At 43.6% G+C, this 12,810-nt stretch overlaps 2 protein-coding genes across 3 annotated transcripts in view; both read right to left on the reverse strand.

Annotated features, from left to right (window-relative positions):
- Window positions 1-12,810, reverse strand: part of LOC139561635 (butyrophilin subfamily 3 member A2-like) — a 1,433,431-nt gene that overhangs the window by 82,128 nt on the left and 1,338,493 nt on the right. The gene's annotated exons all lie outside the window — the stretch shown is intronic.
- Window positions 1-12,810, reverse strand: part of LOC139560997 (Fc receptor-like protein 5) — a 44,648-nt gene that overhangs the window by 27,958 nt on the left and 3,880 nt on the right. The window contains exon 2 of the mRNA XM_071377790.1: window positions 12,038-12,082. Within this exon, the coding sequence (XP_071233891.1) occupies window positions 12,038-12,082 (45 nt within the window). The remainder of the gene's footprint in view (window positions 1-12,037; window positions 12,083-12,810) is intronic.

Consider the following 12,810-nt stretch of genomic DNA (forward strand, 5'->3'; position numbering starts at 1 on the left):
TCCTCAGCCCCTGGTGTTAGTCTCCACAATTTAGAGGTTAAATGCCTACTCTTCGCAGATGACCTATGCCTGCTGTCACCCACAGCACATGGCCTACAGTAGAGCCTGGACCTGCTATAGCAGTACTGTCAGAACTGGGCCCTGGCAGTAAACCCCAAATATACTGAAATAATGATTTTCCAGAGAAGATCCAGATCTCATGGAATTAGACCAAAGTTCTCAATTGGTACAACATATTTAGAGTACTGCACACACTACAATTACTGAGGTTTAAATATATAGAGTACTGAACACACTACAATTACTGAGGTTTAAATATATAGAGTACTGAACACACTACAATTACTGAGGTTTAAAAATATAGAGTACCACACACTCTAGAATTAGGCTTAAAAATAAACTCACCTGGACACCTTAATGATGCAGTGAATGAACTGAGAGAAAGCACGTAGGGCATTCTACACCATTAAAATAACTATTCAAATTGAAATACCTATTAGAATTTGGCTAAAACTAATTGAATGTGTAATTGAACCAATTGCACTTCATGGCAGCGAGGTGTGGGGTCCACTTGCAAAACAAGATTTCATCAAATGGGACAAACACCCCATTGAAACCCTGCATGCAGAGTTCTGTAAGATTCTCCTACATGTCCAGAGGAAAACTACAAACAATGCATGCAGGGCAGAATTAGACCAATATCCACTAATAATAAAAACTCAAATAAGAGCAATTAAGTTTTGGAAACATCTAAAATCCAGTGACCCCCTCTCATATCATTACCAAGCCCTGCAATACCAAGAGCTGAGCAAAGAAAATAGTCCCCTCATCCAGCTGGTCCTGGGGCTGAGTTCACAAACCTGTTCTACTAACACACTGAAGCCTCAGGACCAGAACATCCAATCAATCAGATCAAAACTACATTACTTATTGGGAAACACAAGCACAAAGCAAAATGCAGTGTTATCTGGCCCAAAATCGACAGTACACCGTGGCAAACTATTTGACCACAGTTACTGATCAAAACCTTAGAAAAACCTTGACAAAGTACAGGCTCAGTGAGCACAGCCATGTCATTGAGAAGGATAGACACAGGAAAACCTGGCTCCCTGTAGAGGAAAGGCTGTGCAACCACTGCACCACAGCAGAGGTGGACCTGAGGTGGAGCTGAATTTCCTGACAAAAATGTCAAAATATAAAACAATTAGTGCCCCCAAAGTTATTTTAAGACAGATAGACAGAGATAGATAGAAAGAGCGAGATATATATATACTATGCCTTACAACCTGGAATTAAAATTGATTTGTTTGGGGGTCTTTATCATTTGATTTAAACTTTGAAGAATTCAAATATATTTATTGTGAAACAAACAAGAAATAAAACAAAAAAACTGAAAACTTGAGTGTACATGACTATTCACCCCCCCAAAGTCAATACTTTGTAGAGCCACCTTTTGCAGCAATTACAGCTGCAAGTCTCTTAGGGTATGTTTCTATAAGCTTTCCACATCTAGCTACTGGGATATTTGCCCATTCTTCAAGGCAAAACTGCTCCAGCTCCTTCAAGATTGCTGGTGTACAGCAATCTTTAAGTCATACCACAGATTCTCAATTGGATTGAGGTCTGGGCTTTGACTAGGCCATTCCAAGACATTTAAATGTTTCCCCTTAAACCACTCGAGTGTTGCTTTAGCAGTATGCTTAGGGTCATTGTCCTGCTGGAAGGTGAACCTCCATCCCAGTCTCAAATCTCTGGAGACTGAAACAGGTTTCCCTCAAAAATGTCCCTGTATTTAGCACCATCCATCATTCCTTCAATTCTGACCAGTTTCCCAGTCCCTGCCGATGAAAAACATCCCCACAGCATGATGCTGCCACCACCATGCTTCACTGTGGGGATGTTGTTCTCGGGGTGATGAGAGGTGTTGGGTTTGCGCCAGACATAGCGTTTTCCTTGACGGCCAAAAAGCCAAAAAGCAATTTTAATCTCATCTGACCAGAGCACCTTCTTCCATATGTTTGAGGAGTCTCCCACATGCCTTTTGGCGAACAACAAATGTTTTTGCCTATTTTTTCTTTAAGCAATGGCTTTTTTTCTGGCTACTCTTCCATAAAGCCCAGCTCTGTGGAGTGTATGGCTTAAAATGGTCCTATGGACAGATACGCCAATCTCCCCTGTGCAGCTCCTTCAGGGTTAACTTTAGTCTCTTTGTTGCCTCTCTTATTAATGCCCTCCTTGCCTGGTCCATGAGTTTTGGCGGACGGCCCTCTCTTGGCAGGTTTGTTGTGGTGCCATATTCTTTCCATTTTTTAATAATGGATTTAATGGTGCTCTGTGGGATGTTCAAAGTTTCTGATAATTTTTTATAACCCAACCCTGATCTGTACTTCTCCACAACTTTGTCCCTGACCTGTTTGGAGAGCTCCTTGGTTCATGGTGCCGCTTGCTTGATGGTGTCCCTTGCTTAGTGGTGTTGCAGACTCTGGGGCCTTTCAGAACAGGTGTATATATACTGAGATCATGTGACAGATCATGTGACACTTAGATTGCGCACAGGTGGACTTTATTTAACTAATTATCTGACTTCTGAAGGTAATTGGTTGCACCAGATCTTAATCAGGGGCTTCATAGCAAAGGGGGTGAATACATACGCACGCACCACTTTTAATTTTTTTTTTTAATTTTAGAGAAAAGAGAACAACTCAGCAAAAAAATAAACATCCCTTTTTCAGGACCCTGGAACGGTCGTTAAGACACTAACAGCTTACAGACGGTAGGCAATTAAGGTCACAGTTATGAAAACTTAGGACACTAAAGAGGCCTTTCTACGGACTCTGAAAAACACCAAAAGAAAGATGCCCAGGGTCCCTGCTCATCTGTGTGAACGTGCCTTAGGCATGCTGCAAGGAGGCATGAGGACTGCAGATGTGGCCAGGGCAATAAATTGCAATATCCGTACTGTGAGACGCCTAAGACAGCGCTACAGGGAGACAGGACGGACAGCTGATCGGCCTCGCAGTGGCAGACCACGTGTAACAACACCTGCACAGGATCGGTACATCCGAACATCACACCTGCGGGACAGGTACAGGATGACAACAACAACTGCCTGAGTTACACCAGGAGCGCACAATCCCTCCATCAGTGCTCAGACTGTCCGCAATAGGCTGAGAGAGGCTGGACTGAGGGCTTGTAGGCCTGTTGTAAGGCAGGTCCTCACCAGACATCACTGGCAACAACGTCGCCTATGGGCACAAACTCACCGTCGCTGGACCAGACAGGACTGGCAAAAAGTGCTCTTCAATGACGAGACGCAGTTATGTCTCACCAGGGGATCGGATTTGCGTTTATTGTCGAAGGAATGAGCGTTACACCAAGGCCTGAGCGGGATCGATTTGGAGGTGGAGGGTCCGTCATGGTCTGGGGCGGTGTGTCACAGCATCATTGGACTGAGCTTGTTGTCATTGCAGGCAATCTAAATGCTGTGAGATACAGGGAAGACATCCTCCTCCCTCATGTGGTACCCTTATTGCAGGCTCATCCTGACATGACCCTCCTTGCATGACAATGCCACCAGTCATACTGCTCGTTCTGTGCGTGATTTCCTGCAAGACAGGAATGTCAGTGTTCTGCCTTGGCCAGCGAAGAACCCAGATCTCAATCCCATTGAGCACGTCTGGGACCTGTTGGATCGGAGGTTGAGGGCTAGGGCCATTCCCCCCAGAAATGTCCGGGAACTTGCAGGTGCCTTGGTGGAAGAGTGGGGTAAAATCTCACAGCAATAACTGGCAAATCTGGTGCAGTCCATGAGGAGGAGATGCACTGCAGTACTTAATGCAGCTGGTGGCCACACCAGATACTGACTGTTACTTTTCATTTTTACCCCCCCTTGTTCAGGGACACATTATTCAATTTCTGTTATTTACATGTCTGTGGAACTTGTTCAGTTTATGTCACAGTTGTTGAATCTGGATATGTTCATACAAATATTTACACATGTTAACTTCTCTGCGCTACGGATCCCTTTTACGGGATCATTTTCCTAAACAACCGCTAAATTGCACGGCGCAAAATTTTACTAAAATTTTTATAATCATGCAATCACAAGTAAAATATACCAAAACACAGCTTAGCTTGTTGTTAATCCACCTATCGTGTCAGATTTTGAAAATATGCTTTGCAACGAAAGCAATCTAAGCTTTTGTGAGTGTATCAGTCAATGCTAGAACAATTAGCCTTATAATAGCTTGGTTAGCTTGGTCACGAAAGTCAGAAAAGCAATAAAATGAATCGCTTACCTTTAATAATCTTCGGATGTTTGCACTCACGAGACTCCTAGTTACACAACAAATGTTATTTTTGTTCGATAAATTTTTGTTGATAAATATTACTTTTATAACATAAAACCGCCATTTGGGTTGCGCGTTATGTTCAGAAAACCACAGCCTCAACCCGTGCCAACCAGCTGTTGGTGGCCAGGGCTCCATGTAGAACTCTCCACTGGAGGTCCCCTGACCTCTTTGGTACTGGGGGTTTGTAGAGCCCCCTCCATCTAAAACCCACCATACTCTCTGCCCCACATACCACCTGCCACTGATGTTAGGCTCCTAATGTTCCTTACCTTAATGCAGAGGTTGTAGAGGGCTTTACCTCCCACCCCCTCAAACTCCCCCCGGCTCGGAGTGTTGAAATCTAACAAGTCCTCCAGACCCCCTTGCCAGTCCCCAGTCTCTGCCATCACCTGTAGTGACGGAAACATTGGTGGCCCCTTCCCCTTTGGCCGCTCAAACACCCCCCTTACCTGCTCAGACAGTGCCTCCTGGACCTCCTCCAGGAATCTCTCCAGCAGCATAAGAGACATTATTCCTGTTTGTTGTGCCAGGACTTCAGGAGTTTTCCACCCCTCCTCACTCAGCAGTTGCAGGTCACCCAGCCTTAGTAAACCCACTGCATCATTTGCCTCTGCAGGGTGGCCGACTGAACCGATCTCAAAGGGATGTCTGGGTTGTGGAAGATAGGCTCCTCCCACACCCACAGCCCAGGCGCCACACCACCTTCTTGTATGGACCTTTGCAGCTGCCAGTCCTTCAGCACCGCAGAGTAAAACTCTGAGAGACCTGCTGTACTCAGCCTCTCCAGCTTCATGAGGAACAGCTGCCGGTCCAACCCTAATCCGCCAGCTCTCCTCAGCAGCGCGCATGCTGGTTCCCTCCAGCCAACATCAGTATGGTACAGCAGTCTCTGCACCGCCTTTAGTCGGAAAGCAGCCATCCTGCTCTCCAGTTCCACCAGGCCCTGTCCTCCTTCGTGGACGGTCATGTACAACACTGCCGCCCTTAGCCAGTGATGGCCCGACCAGAAAAAGTCCACCAGCTTGCGTTGCAGGTCTGTCGGGCGTAGGGGGGGGGTTGAGGACAGCCAGTTTATGCCACAGGGAAGATGCCACCAGGTTGTTGATAATCAGCACCCTCCCTCTATATGACACTTGGGACAGGAGACACCTCCACCTGGCCAGTCTTGACACCACTGCCTGTGACAGCCCCTCCCAGTTCTTCCTGACCCTGTGACTGTCATGCCCTGACTTTAGTTATATTTTGTTTTCTTTATTTTTTGGTTAGGTCAGGGTGTGACAAGGGTGGTTTGTGTAGTTTTTGTATTGTCTAGGGTTTTTGTTTATCTATGGGGATTTTGTATGGTCTAGGGGTATGTAGGTTTATGGGGGCCTGAGTTGGTTCCCAATCAGAGACAGCTGTTTCTCGTTGTCTCTGATTGGGGAGCCTATTTAGGTTGCCCTTTTCCATGTTGGGTTTTGTGGGTAGTTGTTTTCTGTTTTGTGTTGTAGCACCTTACAGGACTGTTTCAATTTTCATTTATTCACTTTGTTATTTTGTATTTAGTGTTCAGTTTTCAATAAAGCATGAACACTTACCACGCTGCGTTTTGGTATATTTGGCACGCAGATGTTTCTTCAAAATTCTGCAAAGTGGGTTTGATGGTCAGGTAACTTAATAAAATGTACAAAAATCAAAAACCAAAGAACATAATTATTTTCACAATGTCGAGGTGTGAGACAAGGCTGCAGTTTGAGTCCAAATCTTTTCAACATTTATATCAATGAATTAGCAGACATGTTGGACCATTCTGCAGCCTCATGACTATTTAACACAGAGGTAGAATACCTGCTATATGCTGATGATTTGGCTCCTCTATCACCAAAAAAAGAAGGTCTTCAACAGAACCGGAACATTATAGAGCAATAATGCCATAATTTGCAGTACATTTTTTTTTTTTTTTAATCATGATTTTCTAGGAAAAACCTAGATGTCAGAAATACAAATATAAATTCATCCTGAACAACACCATAATTGAACACACACAAAAAAATTACTCATACCTTGGTCTGACCATATCTGCATCGGGAAACTTTATTTTGGCAGTGAATGAACTCAAAGAAAAACCGACACAAGCATTGTATGCAATAAAAATGAAATTATTCAAAATCCCAATTAGAATTTGGACCAACATATTTGACAGCGTAATCCTGAGTGAGATTTGGGGGCCACTCAATAAACTGGACTTTATTCTAATGAAAATAGAGAAAAGATACTCCTAAATTCAAATCCAAAGTCCCCAATTTAAAGCACTTAAAATCCAAGAGCCCAGAAAGGAGCAGTCAGCTGGTGTTGAAACTAACCAACCAAGCTGACACCAGCACTGCTTCATAAGAAATAATTCAAATAAACAAAATCATGAACCAAAACTAAACTAAATCCCAAAGCCAACTAAATTGCTATCTTGCCCTAAACAGAAAAAAAGGCCGATTATCTCTACTCTGACGAAGCAGAGACAGATCTTTACCAAGAACAGGATGAGTGACGACAAATTAGAAACCGGCAGACATAAAAAGACATGGCTACCCAAAGAGGAGCGTGTATGTGGTCACTGCACGACAGGGGAGGTAGAAACAGAGATGCACTTTTAATAAACTCGAAAGAGCAACGGCCAAATATTTATTTGCCTGCCACAGCCTGAGGGACACTGAATAATAACATCTGCATAGTAAACAGAAACTTACTTATTATTAGTATTATTGCTATTACTATTATTATTATTAGTGCTATAATTGTTATTATGATTATGATTATTATTGTTGTTGTAATTATCAATCCAAATAGTAGGGTATGGGTAGTAGTGGTATGGTAGTCGAGGTATGGGTAGTAGTGGTATGGTAGTAAAGGTATGGGTAGAAGAGGTATGGGTAGTAGAGGTATGGGTAGTAGTGGTATGGTAGTCGAGGTATGGGTAGTAGTGGTATGGGTAGTAGTGGTATGGGTAGTAGAGGAATGGGTAGTAGTGGTATGGGTAGTAGGGATATGGGTAGTAGTTGTATGGGTAGTAGTGGTATGGGTAGTAGTGGTATGGTAGTAGAGGTATGGGTAGTAGAGGTATGGGTAGTAGAGGTATGGTAGTAGGGATATGGGTAGTAGAGGTACGGGTAGTAGAGGTATGGTAGTAGAGGTATGGGTAGTAGAGGTATGGGTAGTAGAGGTATGGGTAGTAGAGGTATGGTAGTAGGGATATGGGTAGTAGAGGTATGGGTAGTAGTGGTATGGGTAGTAGTGGTATGGGTAGTAGTGGTATGGGTAGTAGAGGTATGGTAGTAGAGGTATGGGTAGGTGTGGTATGGGTAGTAGTGGTATGGTAGTAGAGGTATGGGTAGTAGAGGTATGGGTAGTAGAGGTATGGTAGTAGGGATATGGGTAGTAGAGGTATGGGTAGTAGAGGTATGGTGGTAGAGGTATGGTAGTAGAGGTATGGGTAGTAGTGTTATGGGTAGTAGTGGTATGGTAGTAGTGGTATGGGTAGTAGAGGTATGGGTAGTAGTGGTATGGTAGTCGAGGTATGGGTAGTAGAGGTATGGTAGTAGGGATATGGGTAGTAGAGGTATGGGTAGTAGTGGTATGGTAGCAGTGGTATGGTAGTCGAGGTATGGGTAGTAGAGGTATGGGTAGTCGAGGTACAGGTAGTAGAGGTATGGTAGTAGGGATATGGGTAGTAGAGGTATGGGTAGTCGAGGTACGGGTAGTAGTGGTATGGGTAGTAGAGGTATGGGTAGTAGAGGTATGGGTAGTAGAGGTATGGGTAGTAGTGGTATGGGTAGTAGAGGTATGGGAAGAAGTGGTATGGTAGTAGAGGTATGGGTAGTAGAGGTATGGGTAGAAGTGGTATGGGTAGTAGAGGTATGGGTAGAAGTGGTATGGTAGTAGAGGTATGGGTAGTAGTGGTATGGGTAGTAGAGGTATGGGTAGTAGAGGTATTTCTAGTAGTGGTATGGTAGTAGAGGTATGGGTAGTAGAGGTATGGGTAGTAGAGGTACGGGTAGTAGTGGTATGGGTAGTAGAGGTATGGGTAGTAGAGGTATGGGTAGTAGAGGTATGGGTAGTAGAGGTATGGTAGTAGAGGTATGGGTAGTAGGGGTATGGGTAGTAGAGGTATGGGTAGTAGTTGTATGGGTAGTAGAGGTATCGGTAGTAGAGGTATGGGTAGTAGAGGTATGGGTAGTAGAGGTATGGGTAGTAGTTGTATGGGTCGTAGAGGTATGGGTAGTAGTTGTATGGGTAGTAGAGGTATGGGTAGTAGAGGTATGGGTAGTAGAGGTATGGGTAGTAGTGGTATGGGTAGTAGAGGTATGGGTAGTAGAGGTATGGGTAGTAGAGGTATGGGTAGTAGAGGTATGGGTAGTAGTTGTATGGGTAGTAGTTGTATGGGTAGTAGAGGTATGGGTAGTAGAGGTATGGGTAGTCGAGGTATGGGTAGTAGTTGTATGGGTAGTAGAGGTATGGGTACTAGAGGTATGGGTACTAGAGGTATGGGTACTAGAGGTATGGGTACTAGAGGTATGGGTAGTAGAGGTATGGGTACTAGAGGTATGGGTAGAAGAGGTATGGGTAGTAGAGGTATGGGTAGTAGTGGTATGGGTAGTAGAGGTATGGGTAGTAGTGGTATGGGTAGTCGTGTTATGTGTAGTAGAGGCATGGGTAGTAGACGTATGGGTAGTAGAGGTATGGGTAGTAGAGGTATGGGTAGTAGAGGTATGGGTAGTAGTGGTATGGGTAGTAGAGGTATGGGTAGTAGAGGTATGGGTAGTAGTTGTATGGGTAGTAGAGGTATGGGTAGTAGTTGTATTGATAGTAGAGGTATGGGTAGTAGAGGTATGGGTAGTAGAGGTATGGGTAGTAGAGGTATGGGTAGTAGAGGTATGGGTAGTAGAGGTATGGGTAGTAGTGGTATGGGTAGTAGAGGTATGGGTAGTAGAGGTATGGGTAGTAGAGGTATGGGTAGAAGTTGTATGGGTAGTAGTTGTATGGGTAGTAGTTGTATGGCTAGTAGTTGTATGGGTAGTAGAGGTATGGGTAGTAGAGGTATGGGTAGTAGTGGTATGGGTAGTAGAGGTATGGGTAGTAGTTGTATGGGTACTAGAGGTATGGGTACTAGAGGTATGGGTAGTAGAGGTATGGTGGTAGAGGTATGGTAGTAGAGGTATGGGTAGTCGTGTTATGGGTAGTAGTGGTATGGTAGTAGTGGTATGGGTAGTAGAGGTATGGGTAGTAGTGGTATGGTAGTCGAGGTATGGGTAGTAGAGGTATGGTAGTAGGGATATGGGTAGTAGAGGTATGGGTAGCAGTGGTATGGTAGCAGTGGTATGGTAGTCGAGGTATGGGTAGTCGATGTATGGGTAGTCGAGGTATGGGTAGTAGTGGTATGGGTAGAAGAGGTATGGGTAGTAGAGGTATGGGTAGTAGTGTTATGGGTAGTAGAGGTATGGGTAGAAGTGGTATGGATAGTAGAGGTATGGGTAGAAGTGGTATGGTAGTAGAGGTATGGGTAGTAGAGGTATGGGTAGAAGTGGTATGGGTAGTAGAGGTATGGGTAGAAGTGGTATGGTAGTAGAGGTATGGGTAGTAGTGGTATGGGTAGTAGAGGTATGGGTAGTAGAGGTATGGGTAGTAGAGGTATGGGTAGTAGAGGTATGGGTAGTAGAGGTATGGGTAGTAGTGGTATGATAGTAGAGGTACGGGTAGTAGAGGTACGGGTAGTAGAGGTACGGGTAGTAGTGGTATGGGTAGTAGAGGTATGGGTAGTAGAGGTATGGGTAGTAGAGGTATGGGTAGTAGAGGTATGGGTAGTAGAGGTATGGGTAGTTGTTGTATGGGTAGTAGAGGTATCGGTAGTAGAGGTATGGGTAGTAGAGGTATGGGTAGAAGTGGTATGGGTAGTAGAGGTATGGGTAGAAGTGGTATGGTAGTAGAGGTATAGGTAGTAGAGGTATGGGTAGAAGTGGTATGGGTAGTAGAGGTATGGGTAGAAGTGGTATGGTAGTGGAGGTATGGGTAGTAGAGGTATGGGTAGTAGAGGTATGGGTAGTAGAGGTATTGGTAGTAGAGGTATGGGTAGTAGAGGTATGGGTAGTAGAGGTATGGGTAGTAGTGGTATGGTAGTAGAGGTATGGGTAGCAGAGGTATGGGTAGTAGAGGTACGGGTAGTAGTGGTATGGGTAGTAGAGGTATGGGTAGTAGAGGTATGGGTAGTAGAGGTATGGGTAGTAGTGGTATGGGTAGTAGAGGTATGGGTAGTAGTTGTATGGGTAGTAGAGGTATCGGTAGTAGAGGTATGGGTAGTAGAGGTATGGGTAGTAGAGGTATGGGTAGTAGTTGTATGGGTCGTAGAGGTATGGGTAGTAGTTGTATGGGTAGTAGAGGTATGGGTAGTAGAGGTATGGGTAGTAGAGGTATGGGTAGTAGTGGTATGGGTAGTAGAGGTATGGGTAGTAGAGGTATGGGTAGTAGTTGTATGGGTAGTAGAGGTATGGGTAGTAGAGGTATGGATAGTAGAGGTATGGGTAGTAGAGGTATGGGTAGTAGAGGTATGGGTAGTAGAGGTATGGGTAGTAGAGGTATGGGTAGTAGTGGTATGGGTAGTAGAGGTATGGGTAGTAGAGGTATGGGTAGTAGAGGTATGGGTAGTAGAGGTATGGGTAGTAGTTGTATGGGTAGTTGTTGTATGGGTAGTAGTTGTATGGGTAGTAGAGGTATGGGTAGTAGAGGTATGGGTAGTAGTGGTATGGGTAGTAGAGGTATGGGTAGTAGAGGTATGGGTAGTAGAGGTATGGGTAGTAGAGGTATGGGTAGTAGTTGTATGGGTAGTTGTTGTATGGGTAGTAGTTGTATGGGTAGTAGAGGTATGGGTAGTAGAGGTATGGGTAGTAGAGGTATGGGTAGTAGAGGTATGGGTAGTAGAGGTATGGGTAGTAGTTGTATGGGTAGTAGAGGTATGGGTACTAGAGGTATGGGTAGTAGAGGTATGGGTAGTAGAGGTATGGGTAGTAGTGGTATGGGTAGTAGAGGTATGGGTAGTAGTGGTATGGGTAGTAGAGTTATGTGTATTAGAGGTATGGGTAGTAGACGTATGGGTAGTAGAGGTATGGGTAGTAGAGGTATGGGTAGTAGAGGTATGGGTAGTAGAGGTATGGGTAGTAGAGGTGATCCGTAGTGCAGAGAAGTTAACTTACAAAAGATAAATGACTGTTTTTTTGTCTTGCCTGCTATTTAGAAAGTCTGAGCGAAAAGGGGTGTATATAGAGATAGATAAATAGAGAAATGTTACTATTATAGAACAGGTGATGAATATAGAGAAATGTTACTATTATAGAACAGGTGATGAATATAGAGACATGTTACTATTATAGAACAGGTGATGAATATAGAGAAATGTTACTATTATAGAACAGGTGATGAATATAGAAAAATGTTACTATTATAGAACAGGTGATGAATATAGAGAAATGTTACTATTATAGAACAGGTGATGAATATAGAGAAATGTTACTATTATAGAACAGGTGATGAATATAGAGAAATGTTACTATTATAGAACAGGTGATGAATATAGAGAAATGTTACTATTATAGAACAGGTGATGAATATAGAGAAATGTTACTATTATAGAACAGGTGATGAATATACAGAAATGTACTCACCTCCACCTTGTCTGAGGCTACAGTATACCAGGGTACTCAACAGCACTGAAACACACAGAGAGAACTATCACTATGGTACATGATGTAAACACTGAAACACACAGAGAGAACTATCACTATGGTACATGATGTAAACACTGAAACACACAGAGAGAACTATCACTATGGTACATGATGTAAACACTGAAACACACAGAGAGAACTATCACTATGGTACATGATGGAAACACTGAAACACACAGAGAGAACTATCACTATGGTACATGATGTAAACACTGAAACACAGAGAGAACTCTCACTATGGTACATGATGTAAACACTGAAACACACAGAGAGAACTATCCCTATGGCACATGATGTTAACACTGAAACACACAGAGAGAACTATCACTATGGTACATGTTGTAAACACTGAAACACACAGAGAGAACTATCACTATGGTTCCTTTTTTTTTTATTTTTTTACCTTTATTTAACTAGGCAAGTCAGTTAAGAACAAATTCTTATTTTCAATGACGGCCTAGGAACAGTGGGTTAACTGCCTGTTCAGGGGCAGAACGACAGATTTTGGGTAGTGCCTATAGAGTATGGGTAGTATGGGTAGTGCCTATAGAGTATGGGCACATGATGGAAACACTGAGCCGTACCACAGATATTACTATTACTATTAGATAATACTTTCCTTAAGAGTCTATTGACATAGAGAGTCATTAATGAGGCATCAATCTAATTACAAAATCGTTCAGTTTAAGAGATATCTGTTTTCAATCCAC

This window comes from Salvelinus alpinus, chromosome 31, assembly GCF_045679555.1.
Source record: "Salvelinus alpinus chromosome 31, SLU_Salpinus.1, whole genome shotgun sequence".
Taxonomy (NCBI): domain Eukaryota; kingdom Metazoa; phylum Chordata; class Actinopteri; order Salmoniformes; family Salmonidae; genus Salvelinus; species Salvelinus alpinus.